This window comes from Caenorhabditis briggsae, assembly GCF_000004555.2.
Source record: "Caenorhabditis briggsae complete genome, chrIII, whole genome shotgun sequence".
NCBI classification, from domain to species: Eukaryota; Metazoa; Nematoda; class Chromadorea; order Rhabditida; family Rhabditidae; genus Caenorhabditis; species Caenorhabditis briggsae.
The window spans coordinates 13463610-13489941 of record NC_013490.2 but is presented as its reverse complement, the minus strand read 5'-3'; the positions used below and the strand labels follow the sequence as shown (position 1 = coordinate 13489941).

The following is a 26332-nucleotide window of genomic DNA, read 5'->3' as shown; positions in this document are numbered from 1 at the left end:
GGCTCCTAACTTTCGCTACAGGCAATATTTTGGAATGATTTTAATTGCAAAATGCAGAACTTGTCAAGATTTACAAAAATAATATAACATTCAACTGTGTCAAATAACGGATACCCGATAAAAATAGGCGCTTCCCGCCTAGCAAGGAATCTTCATTTCTATTTCCGGAACTCCTCGAACGTAACCATTTTAGACAAGTTAAATTTCACTATTTAGAAATTTTTTTGTTCGACAGAACAATGTTTAAACCATACAAATATGTACATTTTGAAGCGAATTAGGAGCTATTTAGTGAGCCAACCTTGGTTTCCTCACGTTTTGGAACATAACTTTTGTCAAAACAAATATTTCGGAACGAGCTAAATTGGGAAATATAGAGCTTGGGAAGTTCTACAAAATGACATAAAATTCGAGCGTTTTGGAAAAAGGATACTTGATATCTCTATGACCTACCCAACCTCATTGTTAACCGCGTAGCTCTCCTTGGGCTTTTATGAACGGAACTATACCCGGAACTCCTCTAAAAAAGTTTTTGACCTTTCAAGTTTTTTCTTTAATATTCCTAGAGGCTCGTAAAAGAAACAAAAGAGGGAACAAGTCCTCCAATTTCTATTCCTCTTTTATTCCTCTTTTTCTTGGAATTTTTAATTTCGCCCATCCTCCCTTTTTCCCCCATTTCCTTCCTGATTTTTTGCTCTTCTAGACATCCTTTAGTCTCTAAATACTCCGTTAGCTCTAAATATGACAGAATTTGACGTAGATATAGAGAGCACCACCATGTTTGCAATGCATAAAAAGGATGAGTGACCAGAAAAAGTGTTTCAGATGATATATAATTCTTGGGAAGCTTAATCTTTTGAATTTATAAGACCTATACATCATTTCCGAGTCAAGAAAACCGAAAAGGGGCTAATCCTATTATTTTCCGCAAGGTCTTAGCATGTTGTTTTAATATTTTTAGTTTTGAAGAGACCCAGATAGCCAGAATGTCTCGTTGCCTGTGTCTCTAATTTTCCATTACCAGCAGCACCCTTATAGACCCAAACTACCAACTTTGAGCCCATATATCTCGGTGCCTGTAAAGATTTTAAAAAAGTGATCAACTGACAAAATGTTAGTGATAATATGATAAACGTCTCATCAGCTGATCATTTTTTGATAACTTTCATAAGAGTTGAGATATATGAGCTTAAAATTAAAGGTTTCGGTGGACTTCTGTTGGAGTGTTTACGGTATCTTGAATCTTAGACGAGCTAGAAACTTGGTTAGCCTGTAACTTTGTTCATAGGCAAGGTATAATTTTTCTAATAATATCATTTTGTAGCAATTCTCTTTTTCTATTTTTTCCATTTTGTTTGATTCAAAAATATTGAGTTTAAAGGAAGTTGTGGTCATTGCAATTTTGCTTTTGTCCTAATTGTTGCTCCTCCTGTTACGACACCTTTTTTTCTTTAAATATTTCAAATCTTTGTTTTCTTTATTCCTCCCATTGACGTCATTCAAATTTTTCGTCTTTCCCATAGACTATGTGCCGTAGTTACACAAACGCCTCCACAACCACGCCCATCTACCAATTGAAAATGGGCGTGGCTGTCTTTGGCTTTTCCAAAATGGGCGGAGCTTAGAGGGGCTCCCTCTCTTCTCCTTTTCTACCACTTTCATATTCGAATTCAGGTCACTCTTTTTTTCACACAGAAGAAGAATGTCCGTGGCTAACAAGGCTCTCGGCCTTCTTCTCATCGCCTCATTGGCTGTGATGATCGTGTCTGGGGAGAACAAGAATCAACAGGCAAGCCTCTACGACATGGAGGCACCAATCACGGTAAGGGTAAGCAATCACGGTAAGGGATAGAGCAGATGAGGGCGGCTTTAGGTTGAATGAAGTTTAAGTTTAGATTGCTTAAAGAAGGCCAGACATGAAAATTTCAAAATTCTAGTTTTCTGATATATGACACAGTACAATCGGAAAATAACAATGGACACCAAACCATAACTCCCTGTTACTGTACAAGCGAGAATGCGAGCGTTCTTCCAAGCGGCGCCGACTCCTCGTTTCATAATCGTTTTAGTGGTTGTAGATCACAAGCTCCCTGTGGTGTAGAGGTGAACGCGCTTGTCTATCATTCGCGCGTCGCGGGTTCGATTCCCATATGTGCGTTTTCGTTTTGTTTTCTGTTTTCATGCGGCGACATCCTAGAATAGCCGAACAACTAGAAAAAATCGGGTGTAATTGCCAAACAGTGAAGAAATCTAGTGTATATTGAAAAAAAATAAATGCTTGTCAAGTAGCGCGCATTGGTCGCAATCGCACGATTTTCCGACGTATGAGTTTACCGACGTATGACTTAAGGTAGTACCAACTATGTGTTAGGAAATTTTTTAGAAGGAATTAGGCTTTAGGATCTGCTATAACTCAAGACTTGAGTGTCCAACTAAAAAAAAAGAAGTTTTGACTGGAATCTCACAGATCTAGAGCTAGCTAGAAGGGACCAGCTGATCAAGGATGATTAGAATCCGGGTACCTAGAGTCATCGATGATAAGAGAGTGTTCAATGTACCTTAACATATACGTCTAGAGCACAATTTTGTAGGCGTTCTGGATAGAGTAGAAGATTTTTTGAAGAGTTTTAAAGCATTTTTTCATGGCCTAGCTTTCCTAACCAGTTCAATAATGTGAGACAGTCTCAAATCCAAGTTTTCGAAATTCCCAAAATTAAGATTTTTCCTATACCTTCAAGTATACCCTCCAGGTACCTATGATCTTTAAGGATACCTTTAATTCTTCAAGGCTTTATACCCTTCGAAAGTTAAATTTGAGTTTTAGCAAAATACTAGGGGTCCCATAAGGTAAGCCGGCTTCAGAGTTCATCGCTCAGCTGGTAGGAGCGCGGGACCTTTCATAATATACACACAGTTTGAACTCAATTATCTCGGCTTCTATGAGAGAGACCAAAAATTTGTCAGCTGATAAAATGTTTATCATAATTTCGCCAATATTTTATCAGTTGACAGATTTTTAATATTTCTTCTAGCAACCGAGATAATTGAGTTTAAAGAAACTCAAAAGCTTCTCTATTTCCCAGATACAAGGATATCCAATTGGAAAGTTCTAGTTCCCGGTTTAACTCTATTCTTAAAACCTCCAAAGTCCAAAAAGTGGTCATTAACTAATTCCCGTAGACACAACCTCGTAGGTGTCCTTCTCAAAAAACTATATATGTAATTTTGAATAATTGCTCAACCTCATGCCATCGTCTGCTCATGATGTCCTCCTCCCCTTTAGTACATCACGAACAAAAACTAAAAAAGGCGTCAAAAGTGTCTGGTTACATGGCATGAAATTCGAGTTCGAATCAAATGAAAACTAGGTCAACACCTGGAAATTTCTTTGTTTTAGGCCTACAAGCGGTTCTATTCATGGGAGGACGCCAAACGGGCCGCTTCGTCCGAGGAGGGAATCAGAAACAAACGAAAGCAGTGAGTGGATTTTGGTTATTGCAAATTTTAGGCGTTTTTAAGAATTCCATTATTTTTAAGTTGGGTTACTGTAGCTAGAAATTTCGGGCTTTGAATGCTGGATTTATGAGATTCCCTATCTTGTTTTAGTTGGATTACTGTAGCATATAAATTTTGGGTTTTAGAAGACTAGATTTTTGAGATTTTCTTTTTTCCTTTCAAGAACACCGCCCCGGCTTCTTTCCAATTCCAAAATGACAAATATACACATTCAATTTGAGCTCGCTCCCTTTTTTTTGCAAAAAGAGCACCAACAAATTAAAACTCACCGCTTGAGTTATGGGCAACATTTTCATGGCTTTTTTTTTGTTGGAGACTCAAAATTGAATTTTTTTTTGTTTTAGATTAAAAAGTGGAATTTTTGGGATTCAGAATTTGAAAATGCTGAAAAATCCAAATAATTCTGAAAATCTGAAAATTGAAATACTTCTGAAAATCTCGATAATCTTAAAAGTCTATAAAATTGAGAATCCGAAAAACCGAAATTCTTAGAATCCAGAATATCCTGAAAATCCAAAAAAAAATCTGAAAATTCTGAAAATCTCAAAAAGTTGAAAATTTCAAGATTCAGAAAGTCGAATCCTTCAAATCCAAAAAATCAGACAATTTCGACAGTTTTGAAAATCTCAAAGTTCTCAAACAATCTAAATTCCTAAAATTCCTAAAAATCTTTAAATCAAAAAATCCTGAATTTCAAAAAATCCGAACACCCGCCAAACCAAAAATTTTTCCAAAATAATTTTTGTGAAACATAATAGGTTTCATGGTTCTGAAAAGAACTAGTCTATCCCGTTACTCTGATGAAAATTTTTCAAATTCCCGCCAAATCCCAAATTTCAAATCTACAAGAATTCGAATTTCCAGATTCTACGCATGGGCGGGAAAACGATCGGCAGCACCAGTGCACTACTTTGAGGATCTCATGGCTCAGGAACCAGTCGGGCCATCGATGGAGAAGAGGAAGCAGTTCTACGCATGGGCTGGAAAATAAGCTCCGCCCCCAAAATCTTTTATTTTCTTTAATAATCCCTTTTTTTGCATTCAAAAAATTGTCAACAATAGTATCCCGTTTTTGGTTGGTGTGTGTCTTTTCTCTCTCTCTCTCTCTCTCTCTCTCTCTCTCTCTCTCTCAAATGTGTTGTCTGAAAATATTCCTCAAAAAATCTCATTTTTCCCCAATGTTCTCCTGTGAATTCCCCCTTTTTGATCTTCAATAAAAATGGACAGAGTTTGTGCGCTTTTTTTTGGAAATGGAGGAAATTTGAAAAACTGACATTTTCTTGGAATTCAAATTTCTATGAAAAAAGCCAACTTCAGCAGTCAACTTTAAGCTCAATTATCACAGTTTCTTCAAGAGATTTAAGCAACAAAAAAATCATTTCACTTTGAAGCAATTTATCTAGGTTCCTGTAAGAGATATCAAAAATTGAACAACTAACAGAATGTTGCTGATATTATGATAAACATTTTATCAGTTTACTACTTTTTGATGTCTTTCTCAGGAACTGAGATATAAAGGCCCTAAATTGGCTATTGGTTTGCCGCCTCAAGCCGCCGGGTCGGCGGCTGCTCAAGTTGGAGGGCGCATAACTGTCAACTCCGAATCTATATATCTCGGTTCCTGTAAGAGATATCAAAAAATGGTCAACTGATGAAATGTAGGTGATAGTATGATGAATAATTTGTAAGTTGACAAATTTTTGATATCTTTTACAGAAATTGAGATATATGGGCTCAAAGTTAACGGTTTGGGTGAGCTTATATTAGATCATACTCTGAAAGTTTCAGAAAATTTATACAACTTCCAGAATTTCTAATTTCTCGAAAAATCGATTTTTTGCATCTTAAAAACCCAAAACTTTTTTTTCCCAATAATTTCGAAATTTGCCGAAAATTCTGTGCTCATTGAGCCGCGAATTTGACCCCGGTTTCCGGAAAAATAAGAAGGTGTTACCTTTTTTCTAGTAAAATTTTTTCTTTAAATAAAATTTTTTTAAATAAAAATTCGTCAAAATTTCCTATGAATTTTCAAAACTTTTGGAGTTTAGAGAATTAGAAAAAAATTTTTCTGATTCTTAAAAATTCGCTTTTTTGGAATTATTGAAAATGGGTTTCGAAACTTCGCACCTTTATTTAAAATGTGGATTTTCTAGAATCCAAAATGATCTCAATTTTTGAAATTTTGATTTTTTTTTCTTGAATTCCAGATTTTTCGTAATTTTCCAATTTTTTGAAATTCTGTTGCAAGACTTTAATTTTTCCTTACTAAATTTCAGGTTTTCCAAATTTTTTGTTTGGAATTTCCCAATTTTTGGAATTAAAAAAAATTTTTGAAACTATCTTTCATTATATAATTCCTCATGATTTTTTGAATTTTCAAACTACCGTATTCAATCTAATCACCCAAACGCCACCCAAACCCCACCCAAACAGTCAACTTTGAGCTCAATTATCTCAGCTCCTGTAAATGATATCAATAATTTGTTAACTGATAAAAAATTATCATAATATCAAAAACATTTTATCAGTTGGCAAGCTTTTGATATATCCTACAGTAATCGAGATAATTGAGCTCAAAGTGCACTTCTGTTTTCCTATTTTCCAATTTTTTGTCTCCCAGATTTTCCAAATTTCCCAGAATCCAGATGTCATCCACCTCCACAAACAACGTCATCAATTTCTACCTGTCCGAAGTGGATTCTCGAATTTTGGAAAAACAAAAAGAACTCAAAGAAGCATTCGAAAAATCGGCAAACTTACGAACTCATGCGGAAACGATTCAGAATTTTATTGGAAAGTTAGTCTGGGAAAAGAGACATAATTGAGTATTTTTTTCTCCGAAAAAAATCCGGAAATTCTGAAAGTTTTAAATTTCAGATATGCGAATTTCGAGACAAGGGTCAACGAATTGCAGGCTGAAATTGCGGAAATGGATCGGTTAATTGCCGAAAAACAGAAGGAAATTGATGAAAATCGAAATTTTTCAAGAAGAGAAGAGTGGGTTTTTTGAAGTATTCTGGAATGTTTTTGAATTTCTGCTCGGTTGTGGCCTGCAACTTTAGGGCGAATACAGGGGTGGATGCGGCTTTAGAGCGTTATTTGGGCGGCTTTTAACAGGAAGCTCCTAGATCTGTGGCAGCTGCGCCGACCACCACCACCTTGGCGATTCTTGGGCGATGTTTGGGCGAATTTTAAAGGCGACGCGTGCCTCGCGTTGCGTGCATCAGAATTTCTTTTCGAAATCAAAGTTTATCCGTTTTTTCCTATTTTAGCGTAATTTATCTAATTTTCTTTGTCGTTTCTGTTCTAAAAATGAAAAACCTTTTAGGTGGTAGTAGCAAAAATTTGGTTTCGAATATAGGACTTTCACAAATTGGTTTGAAGTAAGGAATTCGAAATTAAAGTGAGGACATCTGAAAAAGAGAAGATGAATGGATTTGTCAGAATGTCGAATTTCAGGTCGAAGAGACAACTTCGTAAAATACATAATTTTGTGAACGTATTTATGATGATTTTCAGAAGGAAGGTGGCAACACGTATTCGGGCAGAAAAAATTGATACTGGAATCCAAAGTTCACAAAAAGGTAAAAACATAGAAATGTGATTCGAAAAATTGTGAAACTTGTAGATCGTAGTACATCTGAGTGTCATCAAAGATGAAACAGCTCATGCCTTGAACGACAATGCTCACCGCTGTGCCGTGAGATATCCGAGAATACTACGATATGACGCGTCACTACGGTGTCAATCAGAGCAATCTGATCGCGTGGTACGTGCGCAGGAGCTTTTGGTTCGAAGAACCTGAGGATCGCTAGCTCCCTAGATCCTTGGATCTTTAAACCCCTAGATCCTTCGAAACCTAAACTCCAAATTCCAGCTTCGTCTTGATCAACGATCCGATGTTCCGACTTTTATCTGACAGATCTCATTGGTAAGCAACAATAAAATCAATACAATTATCTTTGTTTTTTTTTCAGAGCACCCAAGTGACAACTACTGCCTACTCTACCCACATCATGATTCAATGCGAATCTAATAGATAATCTTTTTATTTCTCTTTTTTTGTTATTCTGTTCATTTTTTTTTCTTTCTTCTGTTAGCCATTGATTTTTCAAAATAAATCAAGTTTATGAAATTGATTTGGACAAAAATTTCAGATCATTTTAGAGCCTAGGGTCAGATTTAGTGTGAGTTACGCGAATCTTGAGCGTAGGTTTGGTGTCTTTTGAGCGGTCGCTGGGCGGCTTCTGCAGAAAACTAAAGCGACATCCGCCCTGCCACAGCTCAGAAACCGCTTTAATCCAGCCCAAAAGTTGCGGGCAACAGCCGAGTGGGAAGCTGAAATATACAGATTTTGTTGAAAGGTTGGATTTTCTCAATTTTTCAAATTTTTCAAAAATGTACCAAAATCGAAATTTTTGGAATAATAAGTTCTGAAATCCCAGTTAATTCTGGATATTCAAAAACAAAAAGAAAGAAACTGAAATAAAAAATTCAGATATTCAATAAAATCAGGAAACTGAAAAGTTAGATTTTTCTGGAATTTCATTTTAAAAATTTCCAAATCTGAAATTCAGCAACAACGAATTTTTATTAGATTTTTCTGAAATTCCAGAAAATGCTGAAATTCAAAAAAAAATTCGATTTTTCTGGAATTTCACAAGGTATCGAAATTGCCAATTTTGAATATACAGAGATTTCAATAGTTCTGAACAAAAAACGCTTCGGACCTCAAAAGTTCTGAATTGTCTGAAAAATGATGTCTGAAGAAATTTCAAATTCTGAAACTTTAAAATTCTCAGAAAACTCAAAAAACAATTCTACAGTACCCCTTCTTTAAAGTTTTCCTAATTTCCGCAGAATCCAAATGACGAAACTAATGGAGAAATTGGAAAAAGTGACCGAGGAGCGGAAGCAAAAAGAAAGAACTCTTTTGCATTTGTATTCTGAAGAAGGCAACACAATGGAAGACGATTCAGATGGGGAGGACGATGCCTGATAATCTGGAAACTTCTCAGAAAAAAATTTAAACATTTTTATTGATTGTTATAACTTTCTGATTCGGAAAATGAAAATAAAATAAGATTTCAACCGAAACTCATGTGCGTTCTTGTCAGGCGCATAACTTGTCTCAAAATTAAAATTTCAGCTTGAATAAAAAAGCAAAATGTAGAACTTAAAAATATCTACAAAGTGATATATAATTTTATTAGATTGGAAAGTTGATTTAGGTGCCAGAGGACCTAAAACAGCCTAAACAGCAAAATCCGACCGTGTAGCGCCGACGGTATTTCGGGGCTCAAGTATAATTGAATTAGATATCATTTTGAAGGCCCTATGAAAATGTACAAAATGAATTCAAAAGCAAAGTGCAAAACTAGATTATATTCTAACCCCGTTTAGAAGTTAGTCAAAGCAGACCCGTTGCAATATTGGCTAGAACAGCGCCTACTACTTTTCGTTGACTGTGTGGTTCAAAACTTCTAATTCAAACATAGCCGAGTTATATATCATGATGTAGGCCTTTTCAAGTTCTACATTTTGGTATTTAGATCAAACAGGAATTTTCATTTTGAGCCGAGCTAAGGGGTCACAAAGATAGCATTCTAGTCTTACCTCCTAAACAATCCCCCAAAATGTAGCCTTTCTCAATTCAAACAATGCTCTAGGATCATTAAGTTCTTGAAAGTAATATTTGAGACTTCCGGTTAACAAAAAGTAATTTATAAAGAATTCCTGTCTTTTATACATACACATCTTCCAAACAATTAGACTATAATAATCTGAACATTCGTCTTCAGGAGACTTCTGATGGAGAAACAATCAATCAAAAGAAATACTATTTCAAAATAAATGAATTAGGTGAAATATTAGGTTGGCGGGAAAGTCTTTGTCACTTTTTCAATAGTTTATTTCTCAAAGAAAAAATAACCGAATAATTAATTATATTGTCCATCATTATCAACAACATGTCTCCAACGTTCCCTCAATTTTTGGATTCCATTGCGGTAGAATCCAGCCGGGCGTGAGGCAAAGTATTGTTTGAGTGCCGCTTCGACCGCTCCACGGGAATTGAAGCTTCTTCCTTCGAAGGCACGTGTCATATCGCCAAATAACCAATAGTCGGAAGGAGCAAGATCAGGAGAATACGGGGGGTGAGGGAGAACATTCCATCCATATCCCATCAGCTCCTGCTTCACTGTTTCGAAACATGTGGGCGAGCGTTATCATGTTGACAGTACACTTTCTTGTCTTTCAGGGCCGAACGGTCGACTGCTTTCTTGAGGTTTCGTAGTTGAGTAGTGTAGAGGTCTCCAGTTATTGTTTTGCCCTCGGGCAGAAGTTCCCAGTAGATGGGGCCGTCCACTCCCCACCACACAGAGAGCATAACTTTTTTCGGATGAAGGTCGGGTTTGGGGACATCCTGTGGGCTCTCTCCTTCTCCAACCCACTGGGATTTCCTGTGGTGTTTATCGTAGAAGACCCACTTCTCATCTCCGGTTATTAGCCGGTCCAGCCATCGATCGCCCGCGTGGAGAGTGAGAAGAGTAATCGAATCGTCGACTCGGCGGTCAAGGTTGGCTTGAGTCAGGTGATGAGGTATGAATCGACCAAAAAGTTTTCTCATTCCAAGAGACTTCAAACCTTCAAGGACTGTGCTATGGTGAACTCCGAATGTGACAGCTAGTTCACGGCTAGATTGAAATGGATCCGATTGCAATGCGTGCTTCAGCTTGTCCAAATCCAACTCACGGGGTCTCCCAGAGCGATCCTTTTCATCGAGCGAGAAGTCATCTTTTTCGAAACGATGGAACCAATTGCGAATAGTATTGTAGTGAGGGGCATGTGTGTTGTACACATTCTTCAAGAAAGTTTCCGAATCCTTCATCGCGGTGTGAGATAGGAAGAGGTAAATCAAAACATGTCTGATGTGAATAGCAGTGGGAACAAACATATCGTTTCAATTACAGATGAGGAGCAGGGAAGGAGATGGGGACTTGTTTATATGGAAGGTTCTTATCACCTTGTTATTCACTAGAGTCGATATCATACACAGCCTCCATATACGAGAACAGTGATTAAACAAACAGAGTGACAAAGACTTTCCCGCCAACCTAATAGTTTTCAAAAACATCATTCGATTTTCGAAACTAAAAGGTACTGATAAGCCAGACAATTACAGTAGTCTCTTGATCCCTTTCGCCGTCATAAAAAAGGTCATAAAATACCGCCAGAATAGATATGGCTATGGGGAACTTTTGGATTCCTCACATTCTGACTTCTTGAATTTCAGAGTTTCTAAATTTGCGGATTTAAAATTGCCTGAATTTGGAATTCCTGGAATTCTAATTTACCAGTCGGTTTACGCCGCTTCGGGGCTGAACCTCCCGGCTTCCGGTCGCCCTCCACCCTTTAGTGTGGTGAAACCAAGGAACGTCTCCAGAAGACTTCAAAATCAAAATTTCGAAAAACCAAAAGTTCGGGCATCAACTAAGACACAATTCTGATCTATCTGTCCAGGTTTCAGCTTGATCGGTTAACTTTGAATGGGGGATAGGGTGTGCGACATTCATACGCACATACAGAGTCTGGTGAATGTTATTTTAATTTATTGGTTTGTTAGGACATTTACTAGTGCACAGTGACCAGATGAGTTAAATGGACAAAAAAGTAATTTAGATCAAAAATAACTTTATCGAAAAAATAAAAACATGAGTTTATAGTAAGTGCGAGTGCATGATTTTTCGATAAAAATACTTTTTTAGGAGATGGAGCATAACTCGGCTCAAAGTCAACATTTTAGCTCAAATCAAGAAGCAAAATGTAGAACTTGGAAAGAGCTACAAAATGGTATAAAATTCAACTAAATTGAAATGCCTATTTTTGTGTTATAGGTCCTAGAACAACCGGAGAACTCGGACTCGCATGTAGTTCGAAACAATAAGCTGAGATGTAGTATCAGAATTCGGACCTTAAGTTTATAGAGTCTGCTCCTTTAAGTCCTATTTGGTTAAAACTAGGCATTCAAATATATTCGAATTTTATACCATTTTGTAGATCTTAGCAAGCTCTACAGTATACTTTTTCAATCAATTCGAAATTCCAATTTTAAGCCTAACTACTCTAGTCGTTCATCATCTTGAACAACGCCTGCATCTTCTCAAGAGTATAATCATTGGCAATTAAGTCCCTAATTGCCTCCAATTTTCCTTTTATCGATTTTCCACTCAATTTGGCTCTGGCCACCATCAGATTCTCAACAATCGCCAGAATTCCCGATTCTTCAACGTCCACACCATCCGCTTTCTCGTATATCATATCGTGGTCCCTTAGAAGTCTCGCGTTGGCTGGTGACAGGAAACTAAAGACGTTGTCGTTGTTGGATTCCAACTCCTGAAGTTTTTTTTTTTTGGAGAATCAATTTTCATTTAGGAGACGTGCGCGGGGATTCAGAAGAGAGAGGGGGGGGGGGGGGGGCACCGTCAGTTCCGGTAATTGGACACTCTGTTTTATTCGTAAAGTCATTAGGAGGAGGATGGAATATCAAAGAGTTTCGAAAACGTTTATTTTTGGAATTCTTCTGTAGTGACGTTGAAGAAAAATTGGGCTATGCGCCTTTAAACTTGAAAAATCTAATTTATCAAAAGTGGATCGTGTTTATACTCATTTGAACCGTATTTAAGAGAAAAAATCAAAAATCTAATTATTAGGAGTTTAAATTAAAAATGAACAGAGTTATGATGGTTTTTATGGCTATGCGAATTTGAACTTGAAGAAAGTTTGCTATAACTTCTTATAGGTTTTTCTCAATTAATTTTTGTTTAACTAGTCGAAATTAGGACGTCAAGAGCTTTGAAACGAGTATAAACATGCTATGGTTTGTTGAAAATTTCAATTTTCGTCATTTTTGTTGGCGAAACCCAAAATTTCCAAAAATTGAACTTTTTGGAAAGTAGGTCATGATTATACTCATTTGAACAGTCTAAACGTCAAAAATTCAAAACTGTAGACATTTTTGATTTTGGCACAAGAATAACCGAGCTACGGTAGTTTTTGTACCTATGCGCCTTTAATCCAAAAAACTACTCTTTGGAAACTAGGTTGTGTTTATACTCATTTTAATCACCGCGGTTCGGGAAGTTCGAAAATTCAATTTTCACCGAATTCCAGATTTCCAGAATTCCAGATTCTCCAAGTTGGAGACTCCAACTCACCTTCAACGCTGCCGCATACAATTTCTCCTTCTCAATTGTCAAAATCGCCGAAATTTTGGGATCGATTAGTTTCAGACAATGGTCCACACTCTCTTGATTGAGTTCTGAAAATACAATTTTTTTTGAAATTCAAAATAAGGCTGAGCAATCACCACAAACGACTTCAACGCGTATCTGCATTTTCATTGTTTGCTCACTGACTTTGTCGCGAATGATACAGATGGTAGTCATGCAGTCCGAACGGAATGTAGCTGAGCCTTTGCTGAAAATCTACCGATTCCAAGAATTCTGAATTTAAAACATTTAAAGCTTCAAAATGAGTCTGAACATGGCCTAGTTTGGATTACATTGGGCTAAGCTAGAGTTGTGGTTACAGTACTCCTACTGTAACTCAGTTACTTTGTGTTCAAAACTCTTGAAACTTCGATTTTCAAGTGTCTCCCATTAAGCCGGTCAAAATGAGTATAAACACGACACAGTTTCAAAAAGTTATTTTTTCTGGATTAAAGGCGCATGGGTACAAAAACTACCGTAACTCGCTTAATTTTGCCCCGAAATTAGCAGTTTTTACAGATTTGAGTTTTATTCGTCAAGACGGTTTAAATGAGTATAATCATGACCTACTTTCAAAAAATTCAATTTTTCGAATTTTTTGGTCCAAAAAAAAGGCTAAAATTCCAATTCTATCAAACCCTTGCTTGTTTATACTCATTTTGAAGCTCTTAACGTGCCAAGTTGAAATAACTTTACAAAAATAGATTTGGACAACCCTACAAGAAGTTATAACGAATTTAACTTCTGATCCCCAATTTGATGACATCACCCCGCCCAAAAAACCAAAAAATTCCCCCATCAATTATCTTTTTTGTCATTTTTCTAGATTTTTTCGATTCGTACCTGTAAACAACCTGAAGCTGTGTACCGCCATTAGCGTCGCTTCGATAATTATTGGTTACCGTATCCGCCGGTGGACATTTCGATGGAACGTTCGGTAGGAGATGGTGAAGCCATGCGTGTGCTTCAGCAATCGAGAAACTTCCTGTGAATATTGATTTAACAAGTCAAAAGCTTCAAAATGCGTATAAAATCGACTGTGTTAATCAGATTCCGAAAATTTTCAAAACAAAAATTCGAAAAAGCAACATTTCTATCAAAAAGTTCCATAACTCTCTTATTATTTGCTCGAACTTTTTGAAACTTATCTTTTTGAACTTTCCAAACGTTAAAATTTACCTGAAAACTGCAAAGTGTTCATCGGACGATACATGTCGAAATCGTGGGCCCGCATGTGGGTGGACAGCGCCTTGATGTAGTGGGTGGTGATCTGGAAGAGAATTAGCTGTAACTTTTTGCAGGCTCGTCCAAATTGAATATCGTATAGTTTCCTAGAATCAGCGCGTTGAGAGCTTCAAAGTGAGTATAAACAAGATAAGTTTTGGAAAAATTGAATTTTCGCCATTTTGTTGGACCCAAAATTTCGAAAAAATGAACTTTCTGAGAGTAGGTCATGATTATACTCATTTTAACCGTCTTGACAAGTAAAACTCAAAAATGTAACAATTTCTGATTTTGGCGCAGAAAAACACCGAGTTACGGTAGTTTTTGTACATTTGCGCCTTTAAACGTTTAAAAAATGCTTTTTGAACTAGGTCATGACTATACTCATTTCAACCGTATTGACGAGTAAAACTCAAAAATGTGAATCAATTTCGAATTGGTGTCCTATCCTACTAAAAAAGTTATGATTTAATTTTCATCTTGAAGTGTTCCAACGAAAAGTGCAAATTATTCTAAACTAAAAACGTTTCCAGGTAATGTAAAATACCTTGTTTTTTATGAATTATTTATTACTTTGACATGTATTTTTTAGCAGGAAAATATTTTTCTGTTTGTTTGGGACATGTCCCTTCACTTGATCTTCCTCCTCCGCCCAATTTCCGCAACGTCATCCGACATTCAGATNTATGATTCAGATTCAGATTCCCNCCCCCCCCCCCAAAAAAGGAAATTTAGAATTTTCTTTTCTTTTCGTTTTTTTTCTCCACTAATGACACATTTATCCCTATCCAATTACCATTCCCCGCTTAGCTTCGCTTTCTCAAGAAAGTGGGCGTGGCCATCTCTCCCACCTTGGCTCCGCCCCCTCTTTTCGTAAAAAGGAATACATTTCGGGTGAGCTCTTCGTTTCACTTTCATTCTGCTCTCGACAAAATGCGCGGAATCATCTTGCTCATCGTTATCTTTGCCTTGCTCATGGTCACTATGGTGGAATCGCATCCGTTCTTTGTGGCCCTTGGAAGAATGCAGGTAAATCTTGCTTTGGTTTTTTTTTTGCAACGAAACTTAAAATTTTGAATTTCTTATATTTTGAGCTTCAAAATGAGTCCCAACATGACCTAGTTTAGTCCACTTTGGGCTTAGTTTAGCAATTTAAAGGCGCATAGGTTCTTTGAGTCACAAAAACTACCGTAACTCGCCTGTTTTTAGGTCAGAATTGAAAATGTTAACGTTTTCGAGTTTTACTCATCAAGCCGGTTCAAATGAATATAAACATCGCGTACTTTAATTGATTTCAATTTTTGGAGTTTAAAGGCACATAGCTTAGCGAGGCATAGGTACAAAAACTACCGTAACTCGGTTATTCTTGTGCCAAAATCAGAAATGTTTACATTTTTGTGTTTTACTCGTCAAGACGGTTCGAACGAATATGATCATGAACCACTTTCCAAAAATTAAATTTTTCGAAATTTTGGGACACACAAAAATGTCGAAAATTCGAGTTTTCTCAAACTCTTGCTTGTTTATACTCCTTTTGAAGCTCTTGACTCGCCAATTTCAACTAACAACACAAAAAATATTTTACAAAATCCTCCAAGAAGTAACAGCGATAATTGTATACTCGGTCTTTATTTTTGGTTAACATCCTGATCCCAGAATTTTTCTTTGCTTCCTTTTCTATAGTTATTTTTCATGTTTAAAGGTACATGACCCTTTTGAAAACATGTCTAGGGCGGAAAATTGAATGTCCTCAAAGGGCTCATTTATCATTTTTTGGCCTTTCTTGAGTCCCCAAATTTCTGTGAAGTTTCGCGGAAATAAGAAAAAGAGGAAGGACCGAAAATTTCGGATACTACATACTAGAAATAGAATAGGAATGTTTCAAAATAACTTCTTCAATGCTCCTGAAAACAAGAATAGATAATAAGCTATTCTGGGAGGGCTATCATAAAATGTTGGGGTGTAGTTTTGAGCTATAAACTTTGAGCTAATTTATCTTGCTTCTTGAAAAAGGTATCAAAAAGTGACCAACTGATGAAATGTTAATCATATTATCAAAAAAATTTTATCTGTTGAAAACGTTTTGCTATCTCTTATAGGAACCCAGATAAATCGAGTTGAACATATAGCAGCCGTGTTGCGGAACACAAAACACAGAAATCTATACTATTCTAGATAGTCCACCAGATCCCTTCTTGAGGGGTGACGTCTCTTTTTTCTTTGTTGCTCACTGAGCAAAATTTTGGAGTTCAAAAGTTCAAAATGTCTCTTTTCTATATGGGGTGAATTTACAAAATTTGTAAAAATCAACAAAATTACCTACAATAGAATGGTCTCCCCACTTTGAGCAAATTTATCTAGGTTACTGTAACAGATATCAAAAATGTGTCAACTGATAAAATGTTGGTGATACTATGATAAACAATTTATTAGTTGACAACGTTTTGATATCTTTCAAAAGAAGTGAGATAAATTGACTCAAGATTTTAGGGTAGTCATTTTTATCGGTCAAAAACCCAAATCCCAAAAACCAAATCAATTTTTTCCAGGATCCCGATAATGCAATGTCAAAAAGAGCACTGGACAAATGTGGCTGCAATCTGGGCTGTTTCTACTCATCGGCTCGAGATTGTATGAGTTGTTGTGCGTTGGCTCTTTGATGATGACCCCAAGGAATTTCTCTCCCCCCTCACATCCCGATTCGTCTGTCTGTGTGTCTGTTCATTTTGAATGAAAACTGATAAATTGATATGATAAAGTATTCGAACTGTTATACATCGTTTTGATTGTCTTTAGTTACCAAGGGGTTTCGCCACGAAAGAGCTAAATGATCCCAACTTTTTTCCATAAAGGACCATTCAATTGAAGCTGGCTGCGACATAAACCTACTAGCCTTTTCCCCTAGAAATACCTTATTTTGACCATAAGAGCCATACTTTATGATAACCAAGAAAAGGCTATTCCATGGCCGGCCGCGGCGGGCTCTGACTGACCAGACTGGCTAAGCTGGCCGCGGCCGGCTTTTATGACTCACCTGCGCACATTTTGGCATAATCTTGGGACACACATACAAATTGATCACACCAGAATCGCCCTCATTCGCCTGAACTCGTAGCTCCAATCGACAAACGTTTGCCTGACACCGGTATGATGCCAAAAGTGGCCATGGATTGAGACCATCCTGATGAACCTCGCTGACCACCGACGCGTTCTTCTCCACTTCCATTAAACGAATCGGAAGTTGAGATTGGACGACGACGAAATCGATTGGGATCACTAGTTCGATAGTCAGGTTGTAGGCGTTGTGAACTGGACTGTACTCGAAGTTCTCGTGGACCTGGAAGTACACATTTCGGTTTTAGGGACGTTGAAGGAGTCGTTCTACGACCAACTGGGCTATACGGTCAATTGTATGGCTCAGCGATATCAATCTACATCATGTTTATACTCATTCCAACCGTCTTTTTAAGCTGATTTCAAAACTTTTTATTTTGCACAGTTCAGACAACAATTGACTTGGTTAAGCTCATTTGAGTCTTCTAGTTATTTGTCGTGCCACTGAGCTACGCGATCGCAAGCGTCCACCACATAGCTGAGCTATTTCAATCTAGGTCATGTTTAGATTCATTTTGACCGTCATTTTAAGACAATTTCAAAAAATTACGTTTCAACAAGTTCAGACGTATATTGACTGAGTTACACTCATTTTAATATTCTAGTGGTGTGTTGTGCCACTCTGAGCTACTTCAGGCGTCAATCGCTTAGCACAGCCATATCCATCTAGGCCGTGTTTATACTCATTTTGACCGTCTTTTCAAGCTGATTTTAAAATTGTTAATATCAACAAATTTGGACAAGAATTGACTGAGTTACACTTGTTTTTGTCTTTTAGTGATGTCTTGTGCCAGCTACGCACTCGCAAGCGTCAACCGCAGTGCTCAGCTATATCAATCTAGGTCATGTTTATACTCATTTTGACCCTCTTGTCAAGCTAATTCTCAAAACGCAAGTTTCAACAAATTTGAACCAGTATTGACTTACCTGAAAAGCGTGGAAGAATGTGGAGCCGGCTCCACCCCCTTGTCGCTTTGTGATCTCCTCATATCTCAATCTCTCCTCGTTGACCTTAGATTGCAATTCCTCGACTTCGGATCTGGAATTGTTGATCTTCAGATACCTAATTAAAAATGTAAAATTGGACTTTTTGAGAAAACGTCACTTTCTTCTCAAAAATGGAACTATTGAAATTTCAAATGAGAATATCAAATTTCCTCTCACCTCAATTGTTGCATTTTTACACTGAAATTTGCAGCGACGGGAAGGTTTTCGATCAGAGGACGACTGGTTTTGGCCAAGGAGAAAAGCCAACCTGGAACATAATGTTCGGACATCGGGACACTTGGACAAACAGACAACAACGCGCAGCTAGGGCTTACGATCGCGTAGTTCAGCTGCTAGCTAGGCGGCATCTTCAATATTTTGGCAGTGTACTGAACGAAACTAGAGGTTTATTTTTATAGTTGCCAACTTTTTCGAAAAGTCGATACCTGAAGAGATAGAGACGCAGACAGTTAGAGCGCCTCGCTGTATGCGCCTCCCCATAGCCGTATCTCGGCTTCTAGCGCAGCTAGAAAAGGATTTTTGGCACAAAATGTTTGAAGTGAAAAGTAACAAAAACAGATATGTTTTATGCTGAAAAATCAGTTCACTAGCTCCTCTAGGAGCCGAGATACGGCTATTTGAAGATGGTGAGGTACAAGCAACGAGACACTCTAACTGTCTGCGTCTCTATCTCTTCAGGCGTCGATTCTACAAAAAAGTTGTCAACTGCAAAAATGGAGCTCTAGGTTTGTTTAGTATACTGGCAAAATATTGGACTCGCCGTCTAGCTACTGGGTGATCTAGACATGCATACCTGTAAAAGTGCACACAATAATGTCCGTTTCAGTCTTCGACGCCACGTGTCCACATGAGATTCCAGTGATCGACTCCTCGCAAGCCTGAAAAACGGAGAATCTTTGGAAAATTCGAAAAGTGAAAAATTGTAATAAATTTCAATAAAAATTCCCATAAAATTTTTTTTTCAAAATTTTTCAAATTTCAAAAAATTGAAATGACTGTAACTCGGTTAGTTTCAGCCCAAATTTATAATAACTAACATTTTTGAGAACAACTTAATCAGAGCTTTCAAATGAGTATAATCATGTGGTACTTTGAAAATTTTCAATATTCTCAAGTTTAAAGGCGCAGGTCTGCCAAGCCAAGTTTAGATTCGTTTTGAAGCTCGCAACTGTCTAATTTTAAACATTCAACTTCTTCTAAACTTTAGCAGGATATAAACTCACAAAAGTGCCATAAAGATGTGCATGATCGGTCTCATCAATGACATAAATCTCAATCAAACCATCCTCCTTCCCGACAATGATATCCGGAAACTCTCCTCCTGTCACCGAGTAACAAACGATTGTAGTCACACATGCAGAACTCGTCGTTTGAATTTCCCAAATTATTTTACCCCCTTTTTGAGGTACGGACGCAAGACCGAGCCGTCCGGATTTGGTTCCATAGAGTACCAACGTTTTTGAGAATCCACCATCTCCCATGAAGAGGGATACGGTAAATGGGATGGATTCTAGACGGACTTCGTAGCCAAGATTATTGCCTTCGATGACTTGTAGTGTGGAATTTCCACAGGCTAGGACGGAAGTGTACTCTCTGGCGCCCCATGCTTCTTCGTAGACAAGGGACACGACGTCATGGATGTCTTCCGTGCAGAGATAGTTCTGGAATAGACAACTTTTAATAAGTTTCTGAAGCATAGAAAAAATTATATTTCTAGATTTGCTGTGTCAAAAACTTCAAGATAAGCCTTTTAGGTTAGTATGCATAGTTATGGTTATGTTGCGCCTAGTAGGTTCTCTAATTTCGACCCAATTTATTTCATTTCATGTAAAAGATATCGAAAAGCTGTCAACTAACAAAATGTTTATCATAATATCAATTAAATTTTATCAGTTTGTCACTTTTTGATATCTCTCACAGAAAGCGAGATAAATTGAGTCAAGTTTAAGAGGAACTTCTTGTACTCCATTGGTCGGCTTGTCGCTAGCCAACATTGGCCGGTCCATAACTTTTTTTAGGATCCATTTTTTCGGACGAACTAAAATGGACATAATGGAACTTGACAAGATCTACAAGATAATATAATTGAAAACGTTGTGGTACTCCTATGAAAAAGGTTATAAGCCAAGTTTTCAACACTATACTTTACTCCTCTCCGAAGGTGTGCACATTCCACATGGCATGTCTAAGACTTTTTGTAACTTTTTTCAGCGTCGATATTTTCTGGTTTTCTAAAATGGATATCATAGAACATAACAAACACTACAAAATGACATATTTCAAAACTTTGTAACACTTCTAGAAAAAATTTTACAAGAAAATGTTCAATACTAGGTTTCAGGCCCAACTGTCAGCTAACGTCTAGTATTGCGTCCATATCTCTTCAAGTATCAATTTCACAAAAAAAGTTGTCAACTAAAAAAATGAAGTTCTAGTTTTGTTTAGTATACTGGCAAAATATTGAGGTCATCGAGCAGTTACCGGCTGAGCTACGCGGTTGTAAGCACTGGCTGCCGCGTGCCCATCAAACCATCAACTTCGAGTCTACATATCTCCGTTCCTGTAGAAGATATCAAAAAGTAATCAACTCACAGAATGTTGATTATAATCCCAGAAATATTTTTGTAGTTGACTACTTTTTTATATCTTTTACAGGAAGCGAGATAAATAGCCTCAAAGTTGGCACTACACTTACATTCGAATCCTGTGTATCATGATACCGACTGTAGCTTTTTCTTCCTGTCAACACTACATCCACTCCTTTGACAAACATTCGATTCGCTGTTTCAGCCATTGTAGTTTCCATCGAGAAAAAGATTTTTCCTTTCTTGTTAACGCCTCGGACCTGATTTCCAGATGCGAAGAATACTTTATCTTTCTTTTTGTTGGCTGGACTTCCTCCCAGTGCCAATGACTGGATGGGAGGGCCTGGTGGCGTTTTGAAAACGATCTGAAAGATTATGTACGTTTGTCGGGATGCCCGGATTCCTATAGTTACCGTCGTATCGTTCGATTTCCTGGATAGACATATTAGACTTCCGTTTTGACCACCAACAACTATCTGGAAAACCTCATGTTGACATTTAAAGTCTAAAAATTATTTTTTAATTACATTTCCCATCCCTACACAAAAAACAAAAAAGATTTGAGCCACCGGGGAATCGAACTCCGGACCTTCAGGTTCAAAAGCTGAAGCGTTAGCCAGTAGGCTACGCGCGCAACAAGTGAAAGCAGCGGCAGAGGGCGATGATAAAGGGCGCGGAAAGCGAAGCTAGTTTTATTAATAGTAAGGGAAGACAAAGTAAATTCAAAATTTCAGACAAATTTTAATAGAAAAATCAATTGTTCAGGAAACCCACCAAATCAAAATCCTTCTCCTTATCAGCCGGTATCACCTTCATGCATCCGCGATTTGTCGTTCCGACTTGAGCGAAATCCGTTCGCGAGTAATTGCTCATGCTATTGCTCATTTTTGAGCCGGGAGAATATTAGAGATTGCTCAGCTTTAACTAAAAAAGATTGCTCAGCTCTGAATTCTAGTTGAAAATCTGGTGAGTGTGTGTGTCCGGCGGGGCGCGTTTGGTAACCATGGCAACCAAGGGGAGGAGGTCAGGTGGACGAGGAGAGGCGAGAGAGTGTGGAAAACGAGGAGAGCGGTTAGAGAAAAGAGAGAAAAGTGGAAAAAGTGGTTCATTTTGGATCAAAAGACATAAAAAATTGATTCATATAAACAGGAAAAAATAGAAGAAACAATTTATAAATATCCTTCGATTTGTGGGCGTGGCTTCGGGAGATCTGAAAAATTTCAAATTAGAATTTTCGAAAAATTATCAATAGAGCGAGTTTTCTTACCAATTTGAATTTTTACTCATTTCGAAGATTCAGAGTCTTCAGGCACGTCGACATCTGGAGCCGGATTCACTAGAAGACGTGACGACGGCTCTGAGATGTCTTGAGAAGTACGTGGAGTTCCTAAAAGATTCAGATGAAATGGATCGCCTTCTTCGGATTCTGGAGATTCGGATTCCCGGATTTTGACGTCTTCTGGAGGATTCTGACGACGTGGAGATTCTGGAGCAACGTCTTCTGGGCGTTGGACAACTTCTGAAGGGTTTGGACTCAGATGACGTGGAGATTCTGGAGATTGTTCCTGGACGAATTCTGAAGATTCGATCTTAACGTCTTCTGCCGATTTGGCCTTCTGAATTTCAACGTCTTCTGGAGAGGCTGCTGGGCGCTGGACGTCTTCTGGAGACTCAGAATTCAGATGACATGAAGATTCCGAAGATTCAGCCTTTTGAATTTCAACGTCATCTGCAGATTCTCGATTCAGATGGCGTGGGGATTCAGGGGCTTTTCCCTGAACGACTTCAGAAGATTCTGGAGACTTTTCCTTGTCGACTTCTGGAGATTCCATTTCAACGTCTTCTGAAAATTTTGGATCCTGATGACGTGGAGATCCCGAAGCATTGGCTTGGACAACTTCTGGAGAATCAATTCTAACGTCAACTGAAGATTCTAGAGCCTTCATTGGAACGTCTTCTGGGCGCTGAACGTTTTCAGAAGGATTTGGACATAGATGACGTGGCGATTCTGGAGACTTGGAATTCTGAATTTCAACGTCTCCTGATAATTTTGGATTCTGATGTTGGGGCAATTCTGGAGATTCCATCTCGACGTCTTCTGGAGATTCTGGCGCCTTATCCCGAACGTCTTCTGGCGATTTGGCCTTCTGAATTTCAACATCTTCTGAAGATTCTGGATGATTCTTATGACGTGGCACTTCTGATAACACTGGGACGTCTTCTGGGCGTTGGATGATGACGTCAGGATACGAATCCTGAAGACGTGGCACTTCTAATGATTCTGAAGTCGTCGGAAGATCCTGAAGACGTGACTCTTCTAGATATTCTGGATTCTCAATTTTGACGACGTCTTCTGGAGCTCCTTCTTTGACGTCTTCTAGAAATTCTCGATTCTGAAAAAGTGGCGATTCTGGAGCCCTTTGAACGTCGTCTTTTAGAGATTCTGAATTCCGAACGTCTTCTAGTTTTACTTCTGGAGAGCTTTCTGATTTGACGTCTTCTGAAATCTCCGGATTCTGATGGCGTGGCAATTCTGAAGACGTCAGATTTTGACGTGGTGATTCTGAAGGTTTGACGTCTTCTGAATCTTGACCTCCTTGAATTCTGTCCTCATCGATCGATATTCTTCGAAAATCTCCCCTGACGTCTTCTTGACCGATTCCAGACATCGTTGGAGATTCAGAAGCCGTGACGTCTTCTGAATTCATTTGGAAGAATTCTCCGAAAAGATCCTCGTCCGGTTGAGAATCTGAAGTCGTTGGAAATTCCGAAACAACATTCAGAGGATTCCGAATCATCGTTACGTCTTCTAGTGGACGTGGCGATGCGACGTCTTCTGAATTCGGAATGAAGAATTCGTTGAATAGATTCTCACTCGAATCGTCGTGGTCATCTGAAGCGGATTCTGAAGGCGTCTGATTTCCTTCTCCAGCGACGACGTCTTCTACTTCCATCACGTCTTCTGAAGTCTCTCTAGAAGACGTCATCTCGACGTCAACAGTACTGCCTTCAGATGAATCCGTCGATGACGTCATTCCTTGGGTTACTGTAGATTGCTCATTGTCGTCTAGGGTGATTAGGGGGATGCCATTGCCATTTGAAGACGTCGTCGTTCGATGAACGGTGAGCAATGATGTTCCGGGAAAGGGCTGGAAGAGAAAAAAAGTTAGGCCATGAAAGATTTAGATTTTTAGGCCACGGTGGCCTAGAAACTCAATTTAAGGGGTTTCTAGGCCATGTCAAGTTGGTGGCCTAGAAATTGGTTGAAAGCGATTTCTAGGCCAGGTAAGTTTCATGACCCAGAAACGCAACTAATGGAAAGTTAGGCCATTTCGATTTGGTGGCCTAGAAATCGATATCAAGAAATTTTAAGGCCACCAAGTTTCGTTTTCTTTGGTGGCCTGAAACCCAGTTTTCTGGTTCTCTAGGCCATGTAGTTTAGATGGCCTAGAAATCGAATTGAAGCGATTTCTAGGCCAGCAATACCTATGGTCTAGGAAACCAAATCTAAAGATTTCTAGGCCATCTCGGTTCGATGCCTTAGAAATTGGTTTTATGGGATTTCCGGATTTCTGAACCATATCAACTTGGTAGCCTAGAAAACAGTTCAAAGGGATTTCTAGGCCAGCTAGTTTGATGGCCTAGAAAACCAAACTTTTGGAAAGTTAGGCCATTTCGATTTGATGGCCTAGAAACCCAAGTTTTCGAATTTCCGAGTCAGGTCCGTTTGATGGCCTAGAAACCCAAATCTAAAGATTTCTAGGTCAGAAAATTTAAATTGCCTAGAAACACAAGTATTGGAAATTTAGGCCATATAGCTTTGAGGGCCTAGGAACCCAAATTTAGAAATTTCTAGGCCACGTCGATTTGGTGGCCTCGAAACACTATTTTCCAGATTTCTAGGCCAAGTCAGTTTGATGGCCTAGAAACCCAAATCTAAAGATTTCTAGGTCAGAAAATTTTAATTGCCTAGATACTCATAATATTGGAAAGTTAGGCCTAGTCGATTTGATGGCCTAGAATCTCTATTTTCCGGATTTCTAGTCCATGCCATTTCGATGGCCTAGAAATCGATTTGAAGGAATTTCTAGCCACCAAATTAAGAGATTTCTAGGACAAGTAGTTTAGATGGGCTAGAGACACAAAAATTGGGAAGTTAGGCCATATTGGTGGCGATGGCCTAGAAATCGGTTCAAGTGGGATTTCTAGGCCACAGGTGGGGCGAGATTTCGAATTCGCCGGATTTCTAGGCCCCCTACACTTACTCTTCTGAATCGCGATTCCCAATTTTTGACATGTCCCGACCAGGATTTGCACAGCATGTAGTAGAGACTCTGGAATTTCAGAGTTTATTTTATTTTTTTCCCGATTTTTTCAATTTTTGGAGCGTTGAAAAGTCTAGAAATGGTCTTGGAAAATCTTGGAAATTTTCAAATTTTCAAATTTTTGACTGAAATTTGGCAATTTTCAAGCTTTTTGAGCTCAAAAATGTTCAATTTTCAACATTTTCGGGTCCCAAAATGCCTAAAAATTCCGATTTTTCCACTTTTTTGGGGCTAAAATGACTCAAAATCGTCCAGAAATCGCCAAAAAAGTCGCACCTCATTCTCATATTTCTGTCGCATTTTCTCGTTTTGCTCTAGTAAAACTCTGCGTCTCTCCGTCTCGGGGAAACCGGCGAACATCAGTTCGTTCTCCGAAATTCGATACATTTTCTTGAACTCCTCCTCTTCGGCCATTTCCAGATACACGCGCGACTGACATTTGTCCTGACGTTCCAGCATGGGGTAGGCGTTGAAATTCTGGAATTTTCTTAAGCATGAGCAATGGCCTAGAAACTTTTTTGAGAAAAAACGGGAAAAAATGGCCTAGAGTTATGTTTTTAATAACCGAAAAAATTAGTGGCCTAGAAATCCGAAATTTGGATTTCTAGGCCATCACCTGGAATGTGGCCTAGTAATCCGAAAAAATGGACTAGGAAACCTATTTTTTGGAAAAAAAATTAAAACCTAGAAATGCGACATTTGGGTTTCTAGGCCATCACCTGAAAACTGGACTAGAAACGCACATTTCGGCTATGTAAACTTGGTGGCCTAGAAATCCAAATTTTGCAAAAGCTAGGCCATTTATATTTCAAGAAAAAGCGTTTGTTTTCAGAACCCCATACCAGGTTTTAATTTTCAAAAATCTTCATTTTGAAGCGAGTTACATCGATTTGACATTGATGGCCTAGTTTTGGATTTCTAGGCCACCTGGCTTAAAATGGGTGTAGCTCGCTTCAAAATAGAGATTTTTGAAATCTAAAAAGTGTGCCGTAGTTCTGACAACTTGCGCTTTCGATTGTGATGCTTTGTGGCCTAGAATTCCAAAATGTGGATTTCTAGGCCACTGGCTGTCGAAGCTGTCGAACCATGCACACAATGGTCTTATTTTTCGATTTCAAAATAATGACCTAGAAATCTAAAACATCGATTTCGAAGTGAATTACGGTCATTTTAGTATTTTAGCTTGGTGGCCTAGAAATCCAAATTCAGTGAAAACTAGGCCATGGTGTGCATGGTTCGAAAGAGCATGCTCTGAGAAGTCATACCAGTTTTTAAATTTCAAAAATATCGA

General features: G+C 38.2%; 6 protein-coding genes across 6 annotated transcripts; 4 read left to right on the top strand and 2 right to left on the bottom strand.

The window, feature by feature from the left end:
• Window positions 1-1702: 1702 nt before the first annotated feature.
• On the top strand, window positions 1703-4507 carry CBG23038 (the record flags this gene model as incomplete). The annotated part of the gene is made up of 3 exons (XM_002643065.1): window positions 1703-1822; window positions 3398-3477; window positions 4381-4507. The coding sequence occupies 3 exons, from the start codon at window positions 1703-1705 to the stop codon at window positions 4505-4507; spliced, it is 327 nt and encodes a 108-aa protein (XP_002643111.1).
• Window positions 4508-6161: 1654 nt separating this feature from the next.
• Window positions 6162-7552, top strand: CBG23039 (the record flags this gene model as incomplete). The annotated part of the gene is made up of 4 exons (XM_002643066.1): window positions 6162-6313; window positions 6394-6513; window positions 7036-7100; window positions 7494-7552. 4 exons carry the CDS (start codon window positions 6162-6164, stop codon window positions 7550-7552), a joined length of 396 nt encoding a protein of 131 aa, XP_002643112.1.
• An 831-nt stretch (window positions 7553-8383) lies between these two features.
• Window positions 8384-8515, top strand: CBG23040 (the record flags this gene model as incomplete). The annotated part of the gene is made up of 1 exon (XM_002643067.1): window positions 8384-8515. One exon carries the CDS (start codon window positions 8384-8386, stop codon window positions 8513-8515), a length of 132 nt encoding a protein of 43 aa, XP_002643113.1.
• A 3125-nt stretch (window positions 8516-11640) lies between these two features.
• On the bottom strand, window positions 11641-21589 carry Cbr-osm-12 (the record flags this gene model as incomplete). The annotated part of the gene is made up of 13 exons (XM_045244612.1): window positions 11641-11910; window positions 11996-12094; window positions 12732-12835; window positions 12884-12993; window positions 13629-13770; window positions 13965-14055; window positions 17044-17346; window positions 18051-18162; window positions 18288-18378; window positions 18925-19009; window positions 19355-19792; window positions 20827-21192; window positions 21491-21589. 13 exons carry the CDS (start codon window positions 21587-21589, stop codon window positions 11641-11643), a joined length of 2310 nt encoding a protein of 769 aa, XP_045097692.1.
• On the top strand, window positions 14943-16669 carry CBG23044 (the record flags this gene model as incomplete). The annotated part of the gene is made up of 2 exons (XM_002643069.1): window positions 14943-15038; window positions 16559-16669. 2 exons carry the CDS (start codon window positions 14943-14945, stop codon window positions 16667-16669), a joined length of 207 nt encoding a protein of 68 aa, XP_002643115.1.
• A 410-nt stretch (window positions 21590-21999) lies between the features above and the next one.
• Window positions 22000-25500, bottom strand: CBG23045 (the record flags this gene model as incomplete). Its single annotated transcript, XM_002643070.1, has 3 exons — window positions 22000-23865; window positions 24982-25050; window positions 25318-25500. 3 exons carry the CDS (start codon window positions 25498-25500, stop codon window positions 22000-22002), a joined length of 2118 nt encoding a protein of 705 aa, XP_002643116.1.
• Window positions 25501-26332: the final 832 nt, after the last annotated feature.